We start from the raw sequence: 27,712 nt of genomic DNA, 5'->3' as shown, positions 1-27,712 counted from the left end.
ACCAGATTTACACAATGCAAACAGAACGTATTGATGACTTACCCACATGACCAGAGATACAGCAGTAAAGAGACAGATGTATCATCCAGAAAAACATCTCCACATTGCATTTTATTATCCCAATAAGTTATTCTGTGTCTCCAGGCTTGTTGTGCAGATGTCCCAGCATGTGATTTGTCATTTTGCCAATAGAAGTAGGAATCAGTGGCTTGGTACTTTAAAACCAAGAACAAGAAGAATTGGTAACTCCAATTCTGCTGTACAAAAATTTGAATTCTGCAATTTATAATTTGCATGCATATGTATTTATATGAATTAGCATACTTTTCTTCTGCTGTTCATGCCCCATCCCTGGATCTTTGGAAGGCCTGCTCAGCTTCCTTTCCCCTTCCTTCCCTCACATCTCCACATTTTGAGAAGCATTGCCCACATGTTGTCAAGAATTGTCTTTCTGTTCAAATACAAAATAAGCTGAGATTCCCAGCTGGAATGCTAGACCTGACCAAAATTCCATGCTTGGGAGTTATGCATGTAACACAGCACAGCTATTGTTGCCTGCTTGCTTGCACTCTGACATTGCAGTACATTAACTGATAACCTGGTACAAGTTCCTGGAAAACACAAATCCTTTTTTTCTGGCATGCTTCTGATAATTATATAGTTTGCCTTTCTTTCAGTAGGTGTGATGTGACGTGTTCTGGTGCAAGCTTTCCCCAGGTACACAGTAGCTTGCAAACAGCATATCTACCTATTCCTTTGCTGCTCCCCACTGCTCACCTCAGTGAGACACCTAGTGTCCTCCTGATATGCTGGACAGCACTAGCTGTCTTGACTGGAAATTATATGAATAGTATTCTAAAAGCTGATCTAGATGTGTTAAGTCAAGGACAGGTATCTTTGATCCTCCAGACTCCCACTGTATACTTGCTGTTTTGTTTTGGTTTTTTTGCTTTTAAATGTTGTCTTTTTAAAAATGTGAGCTACCTCAACTGCTTTTTGAGGAGAAGGGTAGGGTAAAAATATTTCAGAGAAGGGAGGGAGGGAGGGAGAGAGAAAGAGAAAGAAAGAAAGAAAGAAAGAAAGAAAGAAAGAAAGAAAGAAAGAAAGAAAGAAAGAAAGAAAGAAAGAAAAGAAAGAAAGAAAGAAAGAAAGAAAGAAAGAAAGAAAGAAAGAAAGAAATCCTTTGCCACTGGCCATGCTAAAGTCACTCCCCGACCCTATTGTAAATGGTAGGATGCAACTGATCTACTTAAAACTTCTTGCATTGTTTCTCAAACTTGTTGAACATAAACAGAATTCTCTTTGTTCTTTTTGTCTCCCTTATAAGGCTAGTCATACTGTGATTTAAATACATGGTGTGTCATACACTTGCTTACCTTTAATAATACAAAATTTCCTTCATACTGTTACTTCCACACACAGGGGTTTGCAGAAGAATGAAATATTTAATCAGCATGCAAGACTATTCCTAAAAACCACTGACTCACTGCAAATTTAATAAGCAAACATTTATGTACATACCATCCATTCAATGGGTCTACTCTACTGATGGCTAGCAATTCGATTTCGAAATAGCAATCCATGCACATGCATCAGGCCAACGCTAGATTTCATTCAAAAGGATCAGTAAAATCAATGCAACGCCTAAAACATCTTATTTCCCTACTTCCTCTCTTACCATCTAGAACTATTTGCCCCTTCTTTTGAAGTTTGGTGCTGGTCACTGGTAAATCTTCCATTTGGATGTTCTCTCAGGGTACAATCGGATTACACTTTATCTTTCATTTTGGATCGCTTTAGGAATGGGCTGGTTTGCTTTATTTTCTGGGAGTGATCCCAAACTAGCCCAACCCTTATCCACACTTGTCTCCAATGTTTTGGAACTGCAGAGCTGGAACGAACCCTATGGATCATTGAGTCAAGCTCCTGTCAAGGAGCCACAGTGGCGGATCAGACTCCCAAAACTCCAGATACTTAAACCAATGAGCTATCCAGTGGCTCTCCCTGACAATTCAGTGCTATGTCACTTGGGTGGCAAGCCATGGCATTGGCAGTGATACATCACTTACTAATAAATGGGGAAAGGGGCATAAAATCCAGTTGTTCCCCACTTCCCAGGGAGACTGAGACAGAAGAGGAGGCACAGAGAATCCCTTTTTTCCTTTTTTTTCCATTTTCTGTTCTTTTTTGCAACCCAGTGTGGGGGATCCTGCTTTTTCCCATTCCCTACAGGAGAAATGCAGGGGCATGGAAGCCAAGAAGGAGGAACAAATTTAATAGGGTTGCTGTTTAGTCACTGCCTTGTCAAAAGCAGAGATTTAAAATGTTTCCTTTGTTGAATGAGGGATTCTGGGAGTTGTAGGCAAAAACTCTGATGTTTCTAAACTCTGGAAAAGTTTGAAGATTCCCCTCCCTACTGTCACAGTTCCTGTCAATCATATGAGTAAAAACAGAAGAGGGTGATAAGCTGAATCCCTTGCCCATACCATTCAAAGGCCTAAAAAATTCCACATTGTCACAGGTTGCCAAGCCCACATTGGTTCACTGAGCATGACAATGGTAATGTCTGTTACAAATCATATGTTAATGTTGCTCCAAATGTGAATAGCCTATTAAGATGTTAGTTATTAAAAAGTGCCGTATTGGTATTAACCAGGCAGGAGACAGTTAATTTCGACATAGGGAGTTCTGCATCACAACTAATGTATAGTGTGTGAAGGCTAAATCTCCTACCCTAGAAGGCCAGTAAGATTAAAGAAAACAAAGGGAAGTCATTTCTGCATAAAACGGGGTTGGGATTCACATGAAGACAAAGTTACACATAAACAACTGATAAAAGCAGCCTGCAAACAAACAGTGTTGAGAGTAAAGGGTTTTGGGCAATCACTGGACATAGTATCCAGGCTAGAGGTACTTTGGTAAATGAGTATTTGGGCTTTGTCTATGTATTAACTTCTTTAGGACATGATCCTGTGCTCTTCTCTGCAGTGGCAGCAGAGTCACCAACTATTCTAAGGGGACACTTCTCCCTCTTGACTAACGGTAGGGAACCTTTGGTCCTTGAAGATTTTGGCTGCCTCTCCCACAGTCTTTTACCATTAGTGAGAGCTGCGGGTTGACACAGAGGGGAAACAGTTCCCCAGCCTGTATTCTTGGCTCAGCATTGAGAGTCAACTTTTCTCCTGTATCAGACAATGGGGCAATGTGGCCACTATGCTGGTATTGGCAAAAGTCCCAATGTTGCATGGAACTGACATAGGAAGGGTTGGGAGAGAGCAGGGTGGAGATGAAAAGGAGAATAGGATTCTTTTGGACAAGGGGTGGAGAACCTTTGGCCAGAAAGTATTGACCTCTACTCCTAGAGGTCCCAGCCACCATAGCCAATAGTAAGGGATTTTTAGAAAGATTACGCAAAATACTCCATAAAGGAAGCTACAACCATTTGTTTGCAAGAGCTGAGCTGGTCTGTCAATGATAGGACATTTTGGAAATTATTAGGGTCTCCATACGTCAAAGGTGACTTGACGCCATATATAAGAACAGTGCAAAAAACAAAAAAACAAAAACCCAGCAGGTCAAGAAATTCTGCCTGTTTACTTTGGACAAACTCTAGCACAGCATTCCAAGGGCAACTGTACAGCAGCTGTATTTTCCTCCCGAAATGCAGATTTGTGTTGCATGACATGATGCCAGAGCTGTTAGATTTTATACACAAAGTGCCCCCCAGTGAATACAGCTCCCAGTATCTCCAATAGCACACCCGAAGGTAAAGGGATTATGGGAGTTGTAGTCCAAAAATACTGAAGGCCACCAGATTTCTTATTCTGGTTCTAGAAAAAAGTAGGGGGAAATTAATTGGTTCTGCCATGTTTGCCTAGCCAGGTTACTGCCATATGATGAAGAATCTCTCAAGGTCCCAAACCACAAATGAATTTCCAGCCATACAGCACAAGATGGGCCCTTATTTATTTAGACATTTTATGCCACCTTTTCTCTCATAACAAAACCCCCCAAGGCATACCATCTTAATACACTTAAAACAGAGTATATTAACTGGAGCAAGCGGGGTCTTCAATAAAATATAAGCTTAAGGAGTGTTTCCTGTTCATGATTCTGGCCAATTCTTTCCTCCATGCTGTTGTTGTTTAGTCATTAAATCATGTCCGACTCTTCGTGACCTCATGGACCAGAGCACACCAGGCCCTCCTGTCTTCCACTGCCTCCTGGAGTTTGGTCAAACTGTCCAGCCATCTCCTCCTCTGTCGTGCCCTTCTCCTCTTGCCTTCACACTTTCCCAACATCAGGGTCTTTTCCAGAGAGATTTCTCTTCTCATGAGATGGCCAAAGTATAGGAGTCTCAGTTTCAGGATCTGTCCTTCCAGTGAGCACTCAGGGTTTATTTCTTTCAAAATGGATAGGTTTGGTCTCTTTACAGTTCAGGGAACTCTCAAGAGTCTCCTCCAGCACCATATTCAAAAACATCTTTCCTCCATAGTTTCCCACAACACCAGGTTCTTCTTTTATTCCTTCCAATAGTTCATTGGCATTTGTTATGTATTTTATTTATTTATCTTATTGCATTTTTATGCCCCCTTTCTCCCACTGAAGGGACTGAAGGCGGTTTGCATATTACCAAAAAACAACCAACTAAAAACACAACATGTTAGTGCATTTTTAAAAAATAAACATATAATAGATTAAAATGAACAGTTAAAAACAGTTAAAAGCACACATGAGAGAATGGAAATTTGCAGCACCCATAATCAGAACTCTTCACTTGCCCCTAGTTGTTAAAAGCCTGTGTAAAAATGATGGTCTTCACTTGTCACCAGAAGGACAAGAGGGAAAGGGCCAACCTAGCCTCCCGAGGGAGGCCATTCTACAACCTCGAGGCAGCCACAGAGAAGGTCTTCTCTTACTCTCCTACCACATGTGCCTGTGAATGTTAAGGGACAAAAGAAGATCTTGAGCCAAGAAGGCTCATATAGGGAGATACAATTATTCAGAGAGCCTAGACTGCAGCCCTATAGGTCATAGGTTTATAGGTTGTAACTGGTGTAATTGGGCTTTTCAGAAGATTTTCCCTTCTTAGGGGTTTTGTTTTAGACGAAAGACAGAGAAATTAAGCTTAGGGTTCTCCCAAGCCCGCTGCTACCAGAGTGTTGAACAATTACTTGTTTGGGCCACAGCTACTAGGAACGTGGTGGCTGGGAGTATGTGGGGCTTGTAGTCCAAAAAGTAACTTTTCTAAATGTTGGCTGCCATCTCCCCCTTATGCATGGACTCTATAGTTAAACGTCACCCAGACTGAATATCAGAAATGGAGGAAATGGTTAGAGTACTTCTAGAATCAACCACTGAATATTTAACCAGTTGTTTCATAATAGAGGGCTTTTATAGGGAAGTGATTGGTTACCACACAGGGCAGATTTCCCAGAAACTGTGACCATGGGCAGAGGGTGGGGAAAGTACATGTTACAAACTGACTGCTATGAACCCTGCAGTGGTTCAACACAAAACTGCAGCAACACAGTCTTGATTCCAGAGCTTATTGGGGAATTTGTATGGTTTTCTGGGTAAAAAGTGTCTGATCCAGTGAAACAAATGCAGAGCTAACAAGCTAACATTCCCAGTCCTAAAGTTCTCACCATCTGATGGTGGAAAAGCAAAACAGGAGCTAGGAAAGTTGCTTTAAAAAAAAAAACTGTAACAACCCACTTTTTCAACCCAGTGTCGTCAATGGTCATACCAGTTTGGAGGTTCTTGGCATTACAGTCCAAAAAAGGAACTTCTCTTATTTAAATTGAGCAGGGGGCTTCTAGGCATTGTAGTCTGATTCCCTTGTCCAAGTTCTAAGCAAAACAATATAGCATAGCTTGGGAAATTACTTTTTTATTTTTATTCTTTCTGGACTCCAGATTCTGAGTCACTTAGGACCAAGGTTGCCCAGACATACATTATACTGGGGTAGGCAGTTTCTGGCTTTCCAGATGTAGCTGCACCACAACTCCAATAATTCTGCGGGGATGATGAGAATTGTAGTCTAACAATATCTGGAAACCCCAAGTTGCGCTCTTGTGCTCTGTGCCAAGCCTCCACTGGCTTAAGCAAAGCTGCAAGGAGCAAGGAATCATGAACCAGGGGAATAAAATGTTTGAAAAAGTGTTGGTGAGGAAATGCCCAGGCTAGCCAAACCTCAACCTCCCCACAGCAATTATAACTCTGAAGAGAGTGTGGCTTGAAGTGACCTCACATCATTAAGTGCTGAAGAAAATGGATTTCTATAACAGCCAGGCAACACAGCTCTTCTTTATGAATACAGAAGAAAACTAACAACACTGGCATGTTTCCTTTTAACACTGTCACAAAGCAAGAGAATCGTAGCTGTGAGGACCCGGAGCAAAAGGGCAGAAGAGACAGCTTCCGTCCTGTGCTTTGGAATCAAATTGAAGATCAGATCAAAGCACTGAAAGATGAATGAGTATGGGGTAATTATTGGCTGGGTTTTCCTTCTGCCTCACTGATGTGTTTGTGTCACAGAAAGTGGAGGCAAAATCGCATGATAAAATAACCCAATCTCACCATTCAATTTCACCGCGTCCTCAAAGAAATCTTAAGATATGCTCAGGACCCTGATGACATGCAGTAAGTGTAGGAGACAGGAAAGTACTGGGAAATAGAGAACAAACTTTCTCTTTCAGTTATAAATTCCCAGCAAGAGTGGTACAGATACTAGAGAGGCAGAATGTTGTAACAGAAGCACCAAGGCTACTGGAATAAAATAGAAACCAATTCTGATAAAGAAAGCCAAATTTGGAGGGTAGCCAATCCAAATCTCGTAAGTATAATTGCTGATCACACTGGCCTGTAGCCAGGGGTGATTGTGATCAAGCAGCCCCTTCCAATGAATTTAAATGATTGTGATGGAGTTTGAGAGAAGAAGTAATGCCAAATGCATGCCTTCGTCAAAAACAACCTAGCCCAGAGTATGGCCTTCCCTGTTGGACCAAAACCTCCAGCATCCTCAAAGAGCACAGCCAAGCTAGTTTATTTTTCTGAACATGGTCCATCATCCACAAAGTGCCATAATGGCTGGTAGCTGGGGTCCCAAAAAGGAACTCTAGAAAGCCTGCAGCTTGAAATGGAACTATGAAGATAATATACAGTAACATGGCAAATATTTATACATGGCATCAAAATACAGATACCATGGTTGGTTAGTTGATAAGAAAGTCAATGGGTATTTAATAGAGGGGTGATTGTCTCTTTGATATACAGGTACATTCCACTGAAGCTTGTACTGTAAGGAAAGTAAAAATCTCTGTCATGAATAACAATGGTAGAATAACATGAATGTTAATTATACTGAGGAGACTAGCTTTTTACAGTTGCTAATGACCTTTTCTTTATAGGAGGTTGTCTGGAGTTCACACAACACAATGGTGTTGAATTACCCAGGTAATGGATGGCCACAAGGGCAAGTTAAGACTCTGGTTAAGTATAAATATTTGGCATGTTATCTCTCTCTCTCTCTCTCTTATTGTGCCTGAGGAAGTGGACTTGTCCATAAATGCTCACATTAAAATATAACAGCTAATCTTTAATTTGCCACCCTGTTTTTGTCTTTTTTATTTCTTTTTTAAAATTTTATTTTGTTTTTACCTATAATGCTTGCACAGACTGGCACGGCTACCTCTTCTACAACAGTAAAACAAAACTCAGTCCAACTGAAATCAAAAGGGCTGGCTTCCCAATTCACACCCACAGCCCTACACAGAATTGATCACACCTAGGACATTGAAATCAATGGCTTTAGGCATCTTAACTTTGTGACAGATTGTGGCCAGCATCTCTGGAAGACTATTTTTGTCTGTGTCTCTGTGTTAACTCCCTCCATCCCAGCAATTGACAGCAGAATCCTCCAGTATGGAGGACTACTTTTGTGTCCTGTTCCAGGAGCAGATTTCCAATAAATCAACACTGTGCTTGTACTACGATTTGCACCACTTATAAAGACAGGGATGTGCTGCAAGTGGCCCAAAACCAAGTCCAGTTATCTTTTCTAGCCAGTGGGCATCCCTATCCATTCCTCCCATTCCTCTGTTCAATCTTTCAGCTGCTTGCTGATGGAAGGAAAAAACCCATTCACAATATTAACATAAAAGAAGTCAGTTCAAACAAGAAGGGCTTAGGAAATCTGAATTATAATTAATGACAATATTAACAATACCAATATAGATCTGGATGTTTACATCATAAAGCCATCATTAATTCTTCCTCCTCTTCTTTTAGGGCACTGTAAAAAAAAGTCCTTACACAACAAACATTTTGGGAGGCCTGGAAATTTCCATTTGGAATGCAGGTTTGGAAACAATCAAGGAACAACTATTTGTGCACAGCATTTATTATTGTAAAAAGATCGGATCAGTTGACAGATATTCCGGCTTCCAAAACATACACATTTGCAACCAGCGGTCCCAACATGCACGATCCACTGCCTGCTGCTTTCAGCATTCTTTTCTTGCTCATAAATATATTCCTTCCTCCAATAGCTTTTTTTCTCATTCCTGACAAAGCTGATTTATAATCAGCTGATTGTGGCTGAAGTCACTGGAATCTGGATTTGGCCCATTATAAAAGAACATTCGTTGCTGCGCATCACTGAGATCTCCTGTGCAGAAATGGGCAGTTTTTGATTGCTAGAGAGCTTTTATGTGTAAGAATTGTACCAAAGCAAGAATTTTACTGTGCTCACATTCATATATCATGTAGGGCGGCAGTTGCTTGTTTGAAAAACAGTGCCTGCAAAACCCCTATTCTCTACACTCTAGAGATGGGAAGATGTGACTGGAACCCCCCCCCCAAGCATCCTCACCATTAGCCAAGTTGGCTGAGCCTGATGACCATTGAAATTGCAGTCCAACAACATTTGAAGGCTTCAGTGTTTCGACTCCTTGGTTTACACAAATATTATTGGGGCCACAGGGATGATAAGGACGAAAGGGAACTGCTAAAGTTCCCTGGTGGTGTTTTCTAGTGAGAAGTGAAGGGGACCTATCCTTGGGATAAAGGAAAATGTTTGCTGAAATGGTAGAAGGGATGCAGAGCCAGCCCTGACAGTAGACAGAATGAAGCAATTGCTTTAGCCAGCTGGTTCTTCCAGCAGTGTTATCAGCCTCCCATATATATTTGCTGGACTTCCCAAGTGTTCTGCTAAGGAATGTGATATTAAGAGTCTGTGGGATACTCAGTAAAATCTTCAGACAGAATCTTCCCAGGGATGCACAGAGTGGAGGGTAGCCATGCAGCTTTTCTCCCTAGCAAGTTATCCTTTCTGTGATCAGCTGCACAGTGATTGCCAAATTGGTGCAGGGCCATGCAAAAATGATGGATTTCTATCACCAGTTCCTAAAAGTCTTTTTTATTGGCTTAGGCTGCCTTGATACAAAGCAAGGGGGAAAAAACCTGGATAAGAGATTTTAAAGATCTACAAGATTACTCATCTTCAGGCAAGACATGGAGTACTATTTCTTCTCCTCAGGGTTTCCATAATTTGTGCAATCCGACTCTGCAAAATAAGTTGCCTTTCTCTTTGAGAAAGCTGACTGGGTAGCTCAGTGAGTTAAGTATCTGCCTGAAGAGCCAGAGGCTCGGTGTTTGATTTCCCGCTCTGCTCCTGTGAACAGAGCCAGCCTGTGTAGCCTTGGGCAAGCTATACAGTCCCAGAGCGCCCCCAGAAGAAAGGCACAGTAAACCACTTCTATGTATCCTGTACCTGGAAAACCCTGAAAAGGGTCACCATAAGTCAGAATTGACTTGATGGTACAGGATTGCCATCTATTATTCTCTTTGAGAAGCAAAACTCACAGAGCAAGCAAAGAATTACTGGGTAATTGTTCAACAAGATTTTTAAAAATCAGCTTTACATTCTTAAAAGTTCATGCAACAAAGCAGCAGCTATGTCCATGTTGTACACGCTACAAAAATTTGCTTAATTTGAGGGGGGGGGGAGAATAATTCTCATTCTTGCCACTAAAACTTTGCTGCCTTTCAGAAAAAGGAGAATGGCTTTGTGGTTCTTTCCGGGACAAGTGAGGATGGAAGTAAAATTCAGCAACTGTTTCTTCTGTATATCTGTAGGTGGATTGCATGTCACTTTGACCTCTGTCTTGGGTGACCAAATATCAGGCTGGATCTGGAGAGATTGTTGATTTCAGAACATGGGGAGCCTTCAGCCAGCCTGTGGATTCAAGGTATGACAGTCCAAAAAGGCAATGTTTCTATATTCTGGTTTATTTTAGATTAGTTTGGCATTTCTGGCCTCACCAGTTATCTCAGACATACAGGCCACTTCCTTCCTCACCCACTTCGTAAAATCTCTTTAAAGAGGAGATGCAAGAAAACAAACCTGGAATCATATGAGCAAAAGATGAGAACTGACATTTAGCTATAGACATCACCCCACCTTCCTTGCATCGTTTCACCAGCTACCTCTGAACTGTAATTTTTTCTTGAATGCTCTAAACTCTCCTTGCTTTTGCATTATCTTGTAAAAGAAATAGCATTGTAAAACTAAATGTACAAGTGGCCCAACACTGAAGCAGTAGCCATATCTAAATTCTGGAATAAGAGACATCATCTGTGCAGCAGTCAGGTTTGTGCCTAGCAAATAAAAATAAAAGGTGAAAAAACATTCTCTAATTTCTGCAGAATCTGTTTTCTGTAATGCATCCACATATATATGGAATTGGAATACCTCTGCCTACCTGTCTTATCTAGCTATGTATTTTATTTAAAATGTTACCCAGGACCCAATTATTTCCTGATTATTCCATATCATACTGAAGGAAAATTGGGGACTGAAACAGAGCAGTATCTTGCATAATTAGTGCTATCTGTGTATTTTGCTATTTGAACTATCTTTTAAAGATGAAGTACTGTAGAGATTATCTTTATCAATGGGATTACTATCTGGTCATAGGTAGAACTAGTCAGAGGGGAAGAGTGACATCTAGTGGTTGCAGTTCATGCCTGCTTCCTTTTGGGTCTTTCCTCCACTCCCGCCTAGGCCTGTCTGCTTATTAATTTTGTGCAAATGATTGCAAACCTAATTTTGCTTCTATGCAGTTTTCACTTCTGTTTCACACACACTATTTAGATTTCTTCCCGTGAACAAAAAATATAGAGTCACCCTCTGTTCCCTGGATGCCTCTGGGTAGAACAATAAAATCAGCAAAGACAGAAGAGCTTTGACACCCCAAACTATAGGGGGATAGTTATTGTGGTTTTTTTGGGCTGTTTGGCCGTATTCTGGAGCCCAAAAAAACCACAACCACCATCAGATCCTGGTTGTGAAAGCTTTCAAGAACATATAGGGGGATTGTTTTCAGGACCTCTAGCAGAGCAATCCTAAACAGGATAGTGCAAAGGAAAATTACAGGGTGTTAGTCAAATCCAAATTCATGCTCACTCATCCTTGTTAGGGGCACATTAAGTAGGGGGACAGGATTTCCTCTTTAAGTTCCCCAGCACATTGTGTGTGTGTTTTTTAAAATATCTTCTGCCAATGACAGCAGGACAGGGGGAATTACATCAGAGCCAGCTGACTTGATCCTACAGCCTGTCAAGGGAGCAAAGAGGTGGATACAAAGGCCACCTCTGAGGTGCAGACCTTCTGTTTCAGGAACTACCAGCAGCAGAAACCCCACCAGCCGGACTCTTACACCTGCCAAGCTTTCCACAGATGTTCTGGGGGTTCCTGCAGAGACAGGCTGCTCTGCTGGTACAGGGAGACTTCTGCTCCCTTCGACTCACCCTCAGCTGCCCTGTGCTATAGGGCTGGTCTGTTAAGCATCATAGTGATCCTGGAAAATCTGGGGACAATCTTTAGTGAATAAAACTAGACAGAGAAGGTGGATCGAGGCTGGTGGGGTACCATTTTGGGGGTACCCTGATAACCACTGTTTCTTCCAATAAGCAAACAGAACAAAGAAATGAAATAAATACATTTTAAAATAACCTCTTATTCTTTATTAAAGCTATCTCACCATATATTTAAAACCTTGGGTGTTTTTTAAAAGTTTTTCTCCTTGTCCTGTTATTGTTGCTGCCACTGTGGCTGCTGCCTGCCGTGTGGGGCACATCACCCGGAGTGGTTCAATCACCAGCCCCACCCTGACCATCACCATTCCTCCCATACAGAGACAATTCACAAATAATCACCCGTTGTCATCCTCACCCTCATTCCTTAAAGTCTCAATCCTCTGCCATTTTCCACATTGGGTTGATCCTAGCAGACAGACCATTAGGAATTGCCTGGCAACAACACATTAACTCCATGATTTAAAGCACAATCTTATGCATGTCTACAGTGGTGACTAGCTTAACAAGGATAATCCGTTCCAGCGAAATCGCTGTAGAACGAAATCCTCGTTAAATGAAATTTAAAAAGCCCATTGAAATGCACTGAAAACCCTTCAGTGCGTTCCAATGAGCTGAAAACTCATCATCCAGCGAAGATCCTCCATAGGGGTGGTCATTTTCACTGCCTGTAAAGTGAAGAATCCATCCTAGAAAACAGCGGGGGGCCATTTTGTACACCGGGCAGCCATTTTGAAACCCGACAATCAGCTGTTTTTAGATTGTCGTAATGTGAAAATCAGTTCCCGAGGCAGGAAACCGATCATCGTGAAATGGATTTTTCCCATTTAAACTATCATTTTGCGATCGCTTTTGCGATTGCAAAAACCTAATAGTCAAGCGATTTCCTTGTTAAGCGAGGTAATCATTAAGCGAGGCACCACTGTACTCCCTAGAGAGGTGGGAGGCTTGTCCTTCTTCAGATGTTGTTGGTTGGCAACTCCCATCTGCTCCTGACACTTACAGTTGCTGGTAAGGAATGATGGGAGCTGTAGTCCAACAAAACTTGGAGGACTATGTTGCTCATCTCTGGTTTTAAAACTCATTAAGCAAAGTAGAGCCTACTCCCAAATTAACTATGCATAGTATTGAAGCTTAAATGGGTAACTACCTTGCCCCAGCTGAAAAAGCATAGCAAGGATATGTTTCCCAGTTAATGTAGTAGATAGAGTGATGGACTAGAACTCTGTAGAACAGGGTTCAAATCTCCAGTTGGCCATGGAAACTCACTGGGGGAGTCAAACAGGTACAACCACTCCTTAAAGATCTCACTTACCTTGAAAGGCCTGTTAGGGTTGCTATAAGTCAATTACAGTATTTGATAGCACAGAACATACACAAGAAAAGTTACTTTTTAAGACTACTGTACAATAGAATTCCCAGAGTCAACATCGAATTGGCTATGCTATTTAGCGGATTCTGAGCACTGTAATATTCCCAGCTGACTTTTCCAAGCTCTTTTTAAAAATAAGCCAATAAAATAAGAGGAATGTTGTGATCTCCATCTTGGGGATTCAATCTTTCTTAACATTTAAGGTTCCACAGGCTGACCAGCCTCGTCCCAGGGCTCGATTTGCTTGTGGGGAGCAGCCAAAGGCTACATCATAACAACTTCACAATAATACTAGTAATCAGAAACTAACATCTTCAAAGCATGTTGTAAGCAGAATTTAATCCCCTTACCACCCTATGGGGTATTTTTACAGATGACAGCCTTGGGCCAAAAGCCAAAGGACACTGTCTTCCCTCCTGAGGGGAAAGAACATCGGAATGTAGGTCAAGTCACATTTCTATTCATCGCTCCATCGAGGCTCCCAATGGGCATCTGGGTGGTTTCCTTTAAACTCAACATTATGTATGTTCAAGAATCTTATCAATTTAACAAAATGCAAAACCCTCAAGCAGGCCATTCCCTGGTCAGGATCAACTCGGATTCCTCAAGAATATGCACACCTTCAAGTTCTCCAGAACTCTTCAACAGTTTGCAGAATTTTTGTTGGTCTTAACAAAACAATTGTCACCTGTGGCGTTTTGTCTGTCAGCCTAGCTGTCCAAATGAAGAGGACTTGCTAGCATAGGCAAAGTGTATGATCGTTCTACATATTCCTTCAGGGCTCCATGTTCCACCCTGCATGTAAACACGGCCTTTCCTGCCCCATGCCTTGGTATCACTCTCAGCAGGCTCCACATTGAAAACAAGCCATTGGCACCAATGATAGAGACCGAGTGACACACACCAGCATGAAGAGGGCTCCCATTATGGAACCAGTTCACATTGATCAGGTTAGGGGAGAAGTTATTGATCCTGCAGTTTAGCCTTAGCTCTTCACCTGCCACAGGAACCACAGGGTCTGCAGTGATCCAGAGGACTTCTGGAGGGATTCCTGTTGGATGACAAAGAACAAGATAGTATACTTGGTTAGACAAGGTACCCCCAAAATGGCAGCTGCACAGAATCATAGAACAGTGAAGTTGGAAGGGGACTATAAGGCCATCAAGTCCAACCCCCTGCTTGATGCAGGGATAAAAATCAAAAGATATCTTAGAATACATCCTTCAGAGAGGCAGCTGTTTCAATCTCATCAACAGTGGGTTGCAACCCAAGAAAGCTCACAATGAAATAAATTTGTTAGTGGTATATGACTTTTGCTTTTAATTTTGGTGTTGCAATTCGTTCTTTTATGCATACCACAAAAGGGAAATATTTTTTAACCCACAAACCAAATTCAAATTTGGGAAGAGTCTTGGCAGCCATGATCAAGCAGTGGGGAGAGCTAAGGCCGTCAGGTGGGGCCAAGGATACAGCAGGTAGGGCCAAAGCAAAGTGGGCAAGACCACATGCCATTCTTATCAATTTGAACTTTTCCTCACCAACATTACAAAGCACAGTTCAGTTCTAGGGACAGCATTTAAGCATGGAAGTATGCCTCAGTTTCATGTAGCAACTTCTTCCCCTGCAAAGCAGGGCTTATTTGCATGCAGGTTATTTAAAAACAGAGTATTGAAAGCTCATATGATTCAAAATCATCTCATATCACTGACAATAAATAAGATCTGAAGAAGGTTGAGGGCTTCTTCCATCTAGGAGGCCAGAGATTCCTGGTTCTCATCACATGCAAAAGCTGGTTTGGGGTAAAATGTCATCACATGAAAATGTGACAGTAAAGGAGTTTCTGGTTTTCATAGACTACTATAGAGAAAATTAGAGATATAGTTTCTCTGCAGCAACATTTGCCATCCTTGTGATTCTATATGTGTTAAACTGCAGCTCCCAAAAACTGGGAGTTATAGTCTATCAAACACAGAAGGGCATCAGGGCACCTGTTATAGACCAACAAACTGTTGGTATATGTAACTGTACAACACAGTATGTATATGTGTTATATGTATCTGTAAATGTGTTTGCAGGGAAGAATTAGAATGTCATACTGTATTTGCATAGTGAAGCATCCTGATCAATCAGAATGTGCCTGGCATTAGCTAAAGGGATATATATATAAAGCAGGTGTCAGTCAGCAGTCTCACAGATAGGGATGATAGGACATGTAGTAGGATATAGTTCTCTGTGATACAGCAAGATAGGACTAAACATGTAATAGTGTTTGCATATGTGAGAAGTTGTTTTATTATAGTAAATATGTTGATCAACAAGCACAAACTATATGTATAGAAAATACCAATAAGTACTACGAGTTTATTATATATATATATATATATATATATATATATATATATATATATATATATATATATATATATATATATATATATATATATATACACACACATATATATATATATATACACACATATATATATATATACACATATATAAAAATGGTAAATGTTCTTTAATGTTTTAACAAAGAAACAAGTATTTACTATCAACTGCTGACACAATTATACAGAAGGGGGAATATCAACTTTTACTCTGGAAGTGGTTTTTTTTTTATCAACATGCTTAAACTGCTGTGTTAGCTACATTTTCTATTATTTTCATAGCTCAAATCAACACAAACCTGGAAGGCATCAGTTTGGGAGCAGCTGCACTATAATACGTGCAAAGTAAATATATGAGAAATCATTTTTGCTGAGTCCACAGGGTCATCTTACCTTTCAAATTTATTTCATAGGAGAGTTCTTCCACATTTCCAAAGCTACTGTGTTTGATCTGACAAGTATAAATAGCTCCTTCCTTGTCTTTGGTCAAGATAAACTCAATCTGGCTCCAAATGCTGTAAAAACCAGTTTCGCAGGAGAAAGGTCCAAACTGTGTCACTTCCTCAACTGGCTGTCCATTTCGAAACCAATCCAAAGCAATGTTCCTTGGATAAAATTTCTCCACAACACAGGTCAGAATAAGCTTCTCTCCCTGAACGGGAAGCTGAGGTGAACTGAAGATATAGTGACTTGCTGGGCGAGCTGTGAAATAAAGATGAAGGGGAGAGGGGATTGCATGCAGAGATTTCAGACATTATGTTGGCTTAAAAGAAAAACAGCCAAAGCTTAGGAAAGTTACTCTTTTAGCCTACAACTCCCAAAATCCCTCAGTCAACACAGCCTGTGGCTATGCTCACTGGGGGATTCTACAAACTGTAGTCCAAACAAGTAATTTTTCCAAGCTCTGAAAACAGCAGGAACACAAACACCTTATTTTACAATCCCCCGACCTAGATCCCTCCAGATATTTTAATGTACTGTATAAGTCCCACAAAACCCAGTCAGCACAATTAGTCATCAGGGATGGTGGGAGTTGTATGCCAAAACACTAGGAAAGGCCCAGTTGCTGCATGAAACTGAGGCATACTTCCATGCTTAAATGCTATCCCTAGAACTGAACAGTGCTTTGTAATGTTGGTGAGGAAAACATCAATTATCTGATCAGATATTATTATCCCATCAATTTCTTTCTTTCATCTAAGAAAGAGAGTTAGATTGATGCAAGGTTGAACTTGAACGGGCCTAAGCTGTTGAAGGAAGTTTGAGATACATACCTGATGAGGTTGACAGACAGCGAAAATCCAAGTTATAGGACTTTTTAAAAAAATTCAAGTAAAATTAGGATGGTTTCCTATTAGCCCATTTCTCCTCACACAGGTAGGAAAGCAACAACATACATTTCATTCACTTTGTGATGACACATGCATCACCATAAAAAGAGGTCTGGTTTACATACATAGATACAAAATAATGGCTAGAATTACTATAACTTAAATAGAAATATACTGTCCCTTAGAGGAGAAGACTGTGTCTGGAAGACATCTGTCCCTCTAAGCCTGTTACTCAGGTGCTAAATGTGGATAATACTTCAACGTTCCTAATTTTCCTTTATATTTTCTTCATCTCTAAAATGGATTCAGAGTAGGCAGTCTTTCAGATAAAAGACTGTCTCCTTACAGCCCCTTGAGTAGAGGACTATCCTCAGTAAAGTAGAACACTTGGCCAAAAAAGATTGAAGACGGGTTTTAAAAAAAAGCCTGGTGGTTGGCTGGGAACAAAGTGGTTAGAAAGTTGAATTTGCTCAGGAGATGAAAGCATGAAACCCACTGGGTGACTTTGAGTCAGTCAGTCTCTGTCTCATTCCCTGGTTATAAGGATAATACAGGAAGCAGAGCCACATATACTGCCTTTTGCTCACTGGAGAAAAAATAGGAAAGAAATATAACTCATTAAAAATAATATTGCTCTTGGTAAGAAATATAATTCCAATCAATGAAGACCCATTTCGGACACATAATTTTAAAGTTGAGTGCTCTTGATTGGTGCAGAAGACCAATCATTCATTCAGGAAGAGACAGATGTCGCTCTGGCTCCTTGCTATCATTCATCGTCATCTTAGAACTGCAGAGCTGGAAGGGACCCTATGGATCATCAAATCCAGCCCCTGTCAAAGAGGCACAGTGGGGAATCGAACTCCCAACCTCTGGCTTTGCAACCAGATGGCTAAACCACTGAGCTATCTAGCAGTCATAACTGGGTTCTAGCTATCCCAAGTCATGGCCAAACCACTCTCAGGAAAACCTAGGCAAAGTTACTTTGCAAGACTACAACTCCCAGAATGCCCTAGGCCCAATCACCATGCTGGTTGGTGGATTTTGCAAACTATAGTCTAAAAAATGAGAGAAACTTACTGAGCATTGCCCTTTGATCTGAATGATGTTGCTTCCAGCAACAATTATGACACCTACCAATAACACGGTGAATCTCCAGAGTGCACTTACCAGTAACGTGGATAATGGTGGCCCTCCGCACAGGGTTCTTGAGGGTGCTGTGCTGGATATTGCATTCAAATTCTGTTCCATCATCCCTTATAGTAGGTGTGTAGGTCAGACAGGAGGAGACATTATAAAATCTACCACTGGCTTCTAAGGGTTGAACTGCCATGTTGGTAATATCTTCCCGAGAATCAGAGAGGGCCACATCTTCCCTTGTGGAGTGTCCCATTGATTCCGTCATCATGTGGGGTTTTTTCCAGTACCATTTCACCTGAATCTTTTTAGGTCTGAATCCACTGATGTTGCAGATAAGTCTGATCTTTTCATTGATTGGAATCAGGTCTGGCTTGATAACCGAGGATACCTGAGGTTCCACTTTAAAAAAATGAAAGGTGAAATCTTTCACAGTAGGCAGCAAATCCCCTGAACACAATGTCATTACTTCCCAGTAATTGTGAACAGTTGTATGTCTGCCTGGCATTTCCAGTAGTTTCACTTGAATTGTTTGAGGTTGGCATTTGAACCAACCTTGCATGGCTTGACTGGCCAGAGTGCTGAAGCAGGGTCTGAGAAATTCAGAGTCAAGTCCTTGCAGAGTTATGAAACTCACTTGGACAGCCTCAGGCAAACCTCCCTCACAGGTTTGTTGTGATGAAAAAAATTAGTGGAGGAGAGCCATGTGCAGTACTTTGAGCTCACTGGAGTTTGGGATATTGATCTAAATAATGAATTATAAAATGATTCGTCGGAATTTGGTTGACAGTGGAAACTCCAATAAAACAAAAATCTGAAGATGCCTGTTCTACAACTGAGTAATGGCCCCTCCACATTCTGCGGCTGATCAAGCTTTTTTATTATTATTAAAGGATCAAGTAATGGGTAAAAGGAAAGACCTCAGCTAGAGATGGCAGGGAGTTTCTGCCAAGCACAGCAGATAGTTGCTGGAATATTTGAACCAACAGCTTGCCTGGTATAAAACAGCTTCTTGTATTCATAAAACAGCAGTGATTCATTGATTTAGGGAAATGGCAAGAGGGATTCATTGACTCATGAAATAGCCAGGTAAGCCCTTTGGTCAAAAAGAGCTAATATGGAATATAAATGCCACAAAAAGAGTACTGCCCATAAGACACTTGGAGGACTACCCTGATGGGAAATTATGTTATTATATATATTTTCTGGGACAGCGGGGAAGATATTTGCTTCCATATACCTGTTGCTAAGGGGCATAAGCTGGAGGGGGGAGCAGGGACATTACTTTTGCATTCATGTCTTGCTTATAGGCTTCCCATTCTCATCTGTTTGGTGTGAACAGAATGCTGAATGAGAGAAACGTCTTGGCTAAAATCCCGTAATCACTACTAGAATTGGCCCACTAAATCATTTTGGATTTGGACAGCCAGCTCTTCCATAACCTCCATTGATTTAACAAGCCTATTCTAGCTGTGACATACATTTTAAGGCTCTTTTCACTGGCCCATTTGCAGGTAACAAATGAGCTTGCTAAAACAAGTGACCTCCATGTGGAAACATTTTATCCTTCTTTTTCTTTTCCTCCAATTTACCTTTTGCAAGACGCTCTTGATAAAAGATGGTGAAAAATACGCTGCATGAACCTGTCACCACGATGCAAGCAATAGCCACCCCGATGATAAATCCTGAGTCCTGATGATAGGATGTGGGCACTAGGAACAAATATATAAATTACAACTGATAAAAACTGATCTTTATGTCATATTCTTAATCATCTCCTTGACATCAGCCTCCAGATAGGACTCGTAGCTGAGATTATCTCGTTCGACTTGCATTATTTGTTCATTTCATTAAGCTACCCTGCTTTTTTTTCTCCATCAAGAGAATAGCAGATCTAGTTGTTTAAACCAAAGGGAATTCTGTGCTGCTGACCTGGAAGATCTGATCTAGGATACAGAACAAAAGCCATCCCACTTTGTTCTCCACCCCAAGGAAAGACACCTGTTTATCATTATTTAGACTGCATGTAACGTTATTTCACAAAACAATAATAAAAGACATAAAGATCAAACAGAAGTTTAACAAATAGACACTTATGCTCAGGCAGGATATTTAATTTCTAACAATGCAAGCCTTTACACGTCTACTCAAACATAAGCTCCATAGTGTACAGTGGTATTTACTCCTGTGTATATCTGAAGAAGTTTCAGCACCTGACTTCAGTTTCCAGAATTTTAGAGATCCCTGCACTGGAACGAGGAACAAAATCCCCAACAAAGCCTGCGGTACAGATGGACTCCACTATCCCCTTACCTAAAATGGCTGAATCCGAGGAAGAAGTTGCCTCTTAAACCAGGTATATAAAATATTTTTATCCTGCCTTTCTCCTTAAAAGGACCAAAGGCAGAGGAGGAGCTATACTGACCAAAGGAGCAGCAGCACTAAGTGGGTTGGACTTGGGAAACCACTTCATACAGTCTCCTGTTTCATGTGGTAGGAAAGCTTGCACCATTCATTGTGACTAGAGATGGGCACAAATCAATTCATCCCGGTTCAGCAATTTGTAAGCACAGCACCATAGTAGGTTCCATAAACACACACATTGGCTGGCTGGCCTACTCACAATTCAGTGCATGCCACCCGGGTTCTCCTTCTTTGATAGTGCTCCTGTCCAGGCAGGAGCTCTGGCTACCCTTCCCTGCCTCCTCCAGCAGCTGACCACTCAATGGCTGTGAGGCAAGGATCCCCGTGGTGGATGGAGGGAATGCATAGCTCCTGTGGTGTTGCACTGATACATTTTGCTGAATTGGGTCAAATCAATTTTGCCCATCTCTAATCATGACCTACATAACAGCTGATGTTTCTCCCAAATAATCCTGGGATCTGTAGTATGGAATCCAAAATACTCTCTGAGGCTGCAACACTATACAAACACACATGGAAACAAGCAAATGTTACGTGAAACTCTCTTTTCTTAAATCTCCTTTCCAGAGCAAAAGGAGTGGAAGTGCTATTTTTCTGCCCCTAGGGCCAACACAGACTGACAAAACAGCCAAAAATGGGTGGGTCGGGGAGCAAATCTATTTACCTCTGACCACCAATGTTGTATTCCTCCGTAGCGGTTTTTCCAGGGACTCGTGCCAGACTTCACAGATGTACAGGGAGCCATTGTTAGTCTCATTCACCATTTGGGTTAAACGACTCAGCACAGCAAACAAACCATCTTGGCCATGTGAGGCTGGGACCCCAGTGCACACATCTGAAGATAACGGTGTCTCATGTCTGCTGCCATGTTTTCTGGCCAGCCAAGAGATATTAATTGTTTGAGGGTAAAAGTTGTGGACATTGCAGGCAAAGGTCTTCTCTCCTTCTGCTGCATTCAATAGACTTTGGGGTGACAGTAGGACAGTAGGTTTAGCTGGTATGGAAAGACAGACCATTATTAGAGAGGAGGATCTGAATTTAGAAGAAGTTACTTTCATGAATACAACGCCAGAATTCCCTGGCCCATTACCATGTTGGCTGACAGATTCTGGGAGCTGTAATCAAAAAAAGAAACTGTTCTGAGCACTACCTGGAGATCTCACATGGCATGGTGTTATGGCAAAGCTAGCCAACCTAAGAGGCCAGAGGGGCCATCTGAAAAGAAGAGGACTCCTTGTTCTTTAACTGTTGTACGGAGACAAGCTGCACCTACTTAAAGAGGTGCAGGGCCCCTGCCCTCTTTTTTCATAGGGCCATCTTACCTATGACACTTTTAACACTGCTGCACTAAAACACACGTCACCAATGCAATGCTGACTAAGGTAGATGGGAATTGTAGTCCAGTAACAACTGGAGGGTTACATACGTATAGTGGAGAAGAACTTGCAGATACGCTGGACTACCAGAAGGATGAACAAGTGGGTCCTAGATCAAATCATGTCTGAACTATCTCGGAAGGCAAAAATATTGAAACAGGCTGTTTTGCTTTGGGCGCATCGTGAGAAGACAGGACTCTCTGGAAAAGGCATAGCTGTAGGTGGGAAGGAGCTGTGTCAGAGAAAGGGGGGCTTTGAGAACCCTGCAGTCTGATATCTTTGCACAGTGATCACTGCACGTGCGGTTCTGATTGGTTGAAAACAGCCCTGCTGGGCTGCCCAGCAACATCAGGCACCTTTCGCAACCTGGGCCAAAGCTGAGAAGCTTGCAGTGTTATCCGTTGGTTTTAACCCCACCTAGCAAAATGGGCTCACAGGGTTGTATATAAAACCCCTGCAGTTATATCATAACTGCGTGCTGGAGGGCTGTAATGAGGCTTTCAGAGCAGCTAAGTGATTCTGTTAATCCTGCACGTGAGAGGGTGAGTTGGGCTCTTAGACAAAATACCCTAATCTCTGAGGGTGTTGGAAAAAGTCAGTCTTTTTGAACTGTCAAACCAAGGACCCATTTACATGCAAAAGCTTCCTGTTCTGTTTCACTTCCTATTTTGCACAGAGACTGGTTGCACTTTTAAATGTTCAGAAATACTTATGGTTGCTGAGTGGTAGCTAGACTTCAGATCAAAATCACAGTAGGTGGTTCCCATTTTCTATGCTAACGTTTGCTTCTTTCAACCCCCCTCAGCCACAGGTTCCCTTATCATATGCACCTCAAGGATGCTCTGCTGCTTATGAGGCAGATCTCTACTTGTTGACACTTTCAGTAATGTTCAGCCTAAGGTTTTATTCGTATGTATTCAAAACATGTATGCTAAATAGCACCACTCCATTCCATCCTCACTGGTAAATGGTGTGCTGATGGAATGGTGTCCTGAAGGAGGTTGTGACTGTCTGTCTGTCTGTCTGGCTAGCACCATGAACCAGAACACTTTTCAAGTTGTAAATTCCAGGCACCAACGGTATCCACTTTAAGGATGCCTCCATCTGTTTTTGTTTCAGAAATTCAAAAGCAAGTGGTACCTCTGACTTTAAGCTGGATCTTCCCATTTCCATACTGTGGAGTGACTAAAACGGTGCATGTGTAAATCCCTTCATCCATTAAAGTCACATTAGACAAGGTAAGTGATGCTATGCCATAGGGAAGTAACGAGGTCTTTACGAAAGACCCATGACGGTAACTTGCGGTGTGGTTTCCATCAAATTGAAACACTGGCCTCTCTTCTCCAGACACTGCTTTCATGGTCCATTTAACAGCCACATCTTCCTTTTTGACATTCTCAAGAACGGTAAAGTTACAATGAAGCACAACCTGTTTGTACACCAGTCCTATTACGGGAGAATGGCTGATCTTCAACTCCAAGGCAGCTAGAAGTAAAACACCATCATTTTCACAACAACAACAACAGTATTAACCATTCAGTATTGACAGCATAAACTATAGCCTCCCTGCTTTCTAGGGCTTTGGCCAAATATTTGGACCCCCAATGTCAGGTTTCTTTCTTGCCTATTTTACTTGCCTGGAAGTGAATCCCATTGAATTCTACAGAACTTACTTTTGAGTGGCCATAACTAGAATCATACTGTAAGTCCCAATGACCTCTGCCAAAAAATTAAACATAGCTTTAAATATTTATTTATTTATTTGACTGTCCCATTAGTGCAAGCGCTACTCTGGGCGGTTCACAAGTTAAAACCTAAAACCCCACAAGACCTCCCATAACAATATAGACAAGTGTCTTGCCTACAGCATCAGGCCTTACTAACTGAAACTAATCAAATAAAATCTGACAAGACCATGCATTGGAGATCTCAGTCTGATCTACTCAGATAAATAAGGAGTCAAGGTCCCAGCAGAGACATTCAATTTTGGATCTGAAATGGGCTGCAGTTCTCTACATTTGACTGTAATGTTTGCATCTGTCCAGCATTTGGAAGGCTGTGAACACCTTGAAAGAATTCCACCGGTTGGTTGGATGCCACATTAATCAGTTTGGGTTTGTGGCCTTTTTTTGCCACCTTAATTAAATTACAATATTAAGGTACAGACCCTTGCTGGATATGTCCCTGACTGCAGCCAGGTTGCATTCCAAGGGAGCTTTGTGCTCTTTCTGTCTGCCCTCTAGCCATCTGTTTAATTCCTTCATCACCCTCAACTAGGGATGGGCATAAACCTCAGTTCAGAGGTTCATGCCAGTATGTACACATGGTGCCACTGGTGCTGTGCCCTCCATTCCCCTGCCTCCCTGGCCAATGACCCACCACCAGTCAGAGCATGCTCCTCTCTTCCTCCCCTTTGGCTGTTCGACCAGGCCCCTGCAGAAGCAGAGGTTTGATTTTCTTGCCTCCTTGTCTCAGTGGGCATTCAGCCCAGGTGGTGGGGCAGGGAAGCCCATGCTCTTGCTGGAGACTGGTCAAACAGCCAAAGAGGAAGAAGAGAGGAGCTGTGACTGGTGAGTAGGTGGACCAGGGAGGTGGGGGAAGGCAACACCTGTGGTTCATGCCCATCTCTACCCTCAACTCTTCATGGTGAGGGTTGGGCTTTGCAATGAAGAGTGAATTTTGGAGCAATTGTGTCTATTGCATGGGTCAACAGTGAGTACCAGTGGGTGACGTGGACTTCAACAGCAGCACCCACCAGATCAGCCAGAAAACCCCCAAGGGCATTGTGGAAACCAAATGGATCCATTAGTCTCCTGTGGCAGACCATTCTGTTAGGTTCATCCACCCCACAGAGGGGCACAGTGTTACAAAAGTCCAAATCTCAGCATGTGATGATCTGACCATGACAAGGTGGAAGACTCAAGGTTTACCACCTTCAGATCATCTCTCTGCCCAGACATAACAACCAGGTCCAAGGTGTGACCTGCCACATGAGTAGGACTTGTGACATGCTGGGAGAGGCCCATGGACACCATGGATTCCATGAACTCCAAGGCTGCCCTGGTAACATGCATCTCTACATGGGTATTAAAGCCCCCCAGAAGTAAAAAATGAGACTTCAAAGTGCTTCTTTATGCACCGTGTCTGCCATGTGTTTGCACAGCCACATGAACTGTCACTGTATGTGCCACGTGGCTTACTCTGAAGTCCTTAAACTAGCCAGCTGTCCTCAGGATGGTTTCCCATTGGCAGTGTTGGATTCATAAAATGGGGGGTATTGTGTCCTTCACCTCAGGCAGAAACCTGTCTTGGGGGAGAGTTGTTTAGAGTTTTAAAAGGATCTTGGAATTTGTCTAGAGTAGTGGTTCCAAACCTTGAGTAACTCAGGTGTTCTTGGACTGCAAGTGTCAGAAACCCCCAGCCAGTATATCTGGGGGTGGCCCAGGTGTTTGTGCAGTCCACAAACACCTGGATCACCCAAGGTTGGGTGCCAATGCAATAGAGAAATATAACCTGACATAACGATCATATAGCATCTTTGCTCATGCTTGGTATCTGTTTTCTGTCTCCTGTAGGAATATTTACAATAGAACCCAACAGTAAATATAAGCCATAAATTACTGCACGCGAGATGTACCACACACCCAAGACTCCTACAGCTACTTGTGAAATTGATATTTCATCCACTATTTCATTTTGTTTCCATATGTCTGACAAAGTGGACTTGTCCACAAAAGCTCACATTAAAATATAACTGTTAGTCTTTAAGATGTCACATGCTTTTGCCTTTGTTTTGTTTTGTTTCTTTGGATTTAACCTGAATACAGGATCTGCAATGCGGGAGAGATGCTAACACGGATGGAGGACGCAGCAGGCTTTGTTTTCTGCTGTTTCAAAGGGCACAACCTAAGCCGACAAGTTCAAATTGCAAGGAAGATTTCCACCCAGGAAGACTTTTCTGATGTCAAGAGTTGTTTGACAATAAAATAAATTACCCCAGAAAGTGAAGGTTTTTTTCCCCCCTTCAGGGGAGGTTCTTAATCACAGAATGGAAGAGCAGCTGTCTGGATGGACAAGGGGGTCGGAATCAATAAGGATCAAGGTTGCTTCCATCTTTACAGCTGCAGTCCCCACCTACTGTCAGCCAAAGGCAGGTGATAGCTTGAGGTGCTAGAGCACTGAGGGTTTTGACAGTCTCTACCACTCACTGCTGGCTGAGCCAGATCCTGGGTCCACTGCCACGCTCCCTCCGCATCTTCTACCCTCCCAGTGACTGTGGCAGAGGTGAGGTCTATGGACACCTTTTCCCACCTTAGGCAGAGCAACTTGGCCACAGTCTGCTGTCTACCTTGCAACTACAGAATCCATGACAGCTGGCTCTAAATACCCCTGTTAAGGAAAGCCCACGACATCCAAATTCTGGTCCACAGATGAACAGCTCTTGTTTGCACATTCTGGCCACATATTTAGCTGCAATCGATTGCCTGTCAATTCCAAGCTAGGACTGAAACCTCTCTCTCTCTCTCTCTCTCTCTCTCTCTCTCTGTCTTTGGAACAACCGATCTGTCTTTTTCAAGTGCAAAACCGAACTGCAGATGCCATCAACCCAGCGGGCCAGGCGTCTGTCCTGGCATCGGAAAGGGTCACTTTGCGGAGACCGATCTCCCTTAAAGGGACCCCTTCCATCTGTTGGGGAATCGCTCCTGTCCTGCAGTATCCTCTGTAGAGGCACGACTCAGTTCCACAAAACAAAAGGCACGGAGCGTCCTTACCTGCAGCCGCCAGACAGAATAGGCAGAGTAGCAGCAGTCGCATGGCATGGCCTGTTTGCAGAGAAAGAAAGAAATCGCAGCGGGTGAACTTTGGACTGCACTGCGAAGAGATTCAAAAGTACGCGCAGATCCTGATCAGCAAGGTCAGGATTTCATTAGTTTTCATATACCAAGGTGCTGCTTTGCAACGGTCTGGGAACGAATTAATGCAACTCTTAATTCTTGCTAGGTGTGGAATTAATATCGGGATAAAGCATGGAGAGCAGTATTAAGAAGTAATAATCCCATAACAAACACACCTGTTGGGTTCTGAACTTCTGATCCTTTGTACCTTAGGAACCAGAGTCCGGGCAGTATGGTGGAGATAGGGTTGGGCTAGGACTCAAAAGACTTGACTTTGAATCCTTTCCCGGTCGTGGGAACTCCCGGGGCGGGACGGTGGGGGCAGCACTGGCAAAACAATTCCTTAAATATCTTACCCTACTAGAGTCGCCGTAACTCGGAAACAGCCCGAGAGCACGTGATATAGGAACACGGGCGAGGAAACAATCTTCTCCTAATTTCTCAGACATACGGAGCGCTGCGGAGAGGAAGAAGGGCGGCGCCGATTTGTGGGCTGAAAAGTTATTTCCTGGCCGGTGGAACCCGGGATCCACGGGGAAACGGGCACAGGGCCTGGAGCAGCTTCTCTAGCAAGTAAGTGAATACGCCCCCGACACAAGCAGCCTGGAGCGCTAGGACGCTTGCAGAAGAGAAAACAGCCGGATAGCCGTCTCGAACTCGCCGCCTAACAAGTGTATAAAACTCATAGTCTTCCACATTACCGTTGTACCACTGCTGAAGTCATTGGACGCCCTCCGCTGGAGAATGTAAATAAAGCAGCTCTCTTTTCTTTATGTTACGCAAGGAGCGTAGTGTTCACACATTTACGCCGGTCGCGTCAACGCAGTGAGGGCTTTGTGATTTATTTTTTTAAAACCACTCGTTCCTGCTTCTGTTCGCCTTTAATTCGTTCCCCCCAGTGATCGGCCCT

At 42.5% G+C, this 27,712-nt stretch overlaps 1 long non-coding RNA gene and 1 gene segment (V, D, J or C); one reads left to right on the top strand and one right to left on the bottom strand.

Moving 5' to 3' along the window:
* On the top strand, positions 1 to 25,949 carry LOC140706511 (uncharacterized). 2 transcript variants are annotated; one of them, XR_012086156.2, is made up of 4 exons: positions 1 to 7,458; positions 10,141 to 10,253; positions 23,027 to 23,145; positions 25,735 to 25,949. It is a non-coding gene; the product is annotated as an uncharacterized LOC140706511 (long non-coding RNA). The 2 variants fall into 2 exon arrangements; XR_012086155.2 differs by lacking the exon at positions 1 to 7,458 and having other exon boundaries at positions 9,371 to 10,253; positions 25,735 to 25,944.
* On the bottom strand, positions 12,008 to 27,682 carry LOC110071780 (Ig heavy chain C region-like). The segment is given in 8 exon segments: positions 12,008 to 14,303; positions 16,033 to 16,341; positions 18,141 to 18,509; positions 19,700 to 19,819; positions 21,196 to 21,525; positions 23,048 to 23,392; positions 26,680 to 26,730; positions 27,159 to 27,682. Coding segments are annotated over 7 exon segments (1,857 nt in total).
* Between the last annotated feature and the right edge of the window lie 30 nt (positions 27,683 to 27,712).

This window comes from Pogona vitticeps, chromosome 4, assembly GCF_051106095.1.
Source record: "Pogona vitticeps strain Pit_001003342236 chromosome 4, PviZW2.1, whole genome shotgun sequence".
Lineage (NCBI taxonomy): Eukaryota > Metazoa > Chordata > Lepidosauria > Squamata > Agamidae > Pogona > Pogona vitticeps.
Note: the sequence above shows the minus strand (reverse complement) of the source record. Positions and strands in the feature narration are given on the sequence as shown.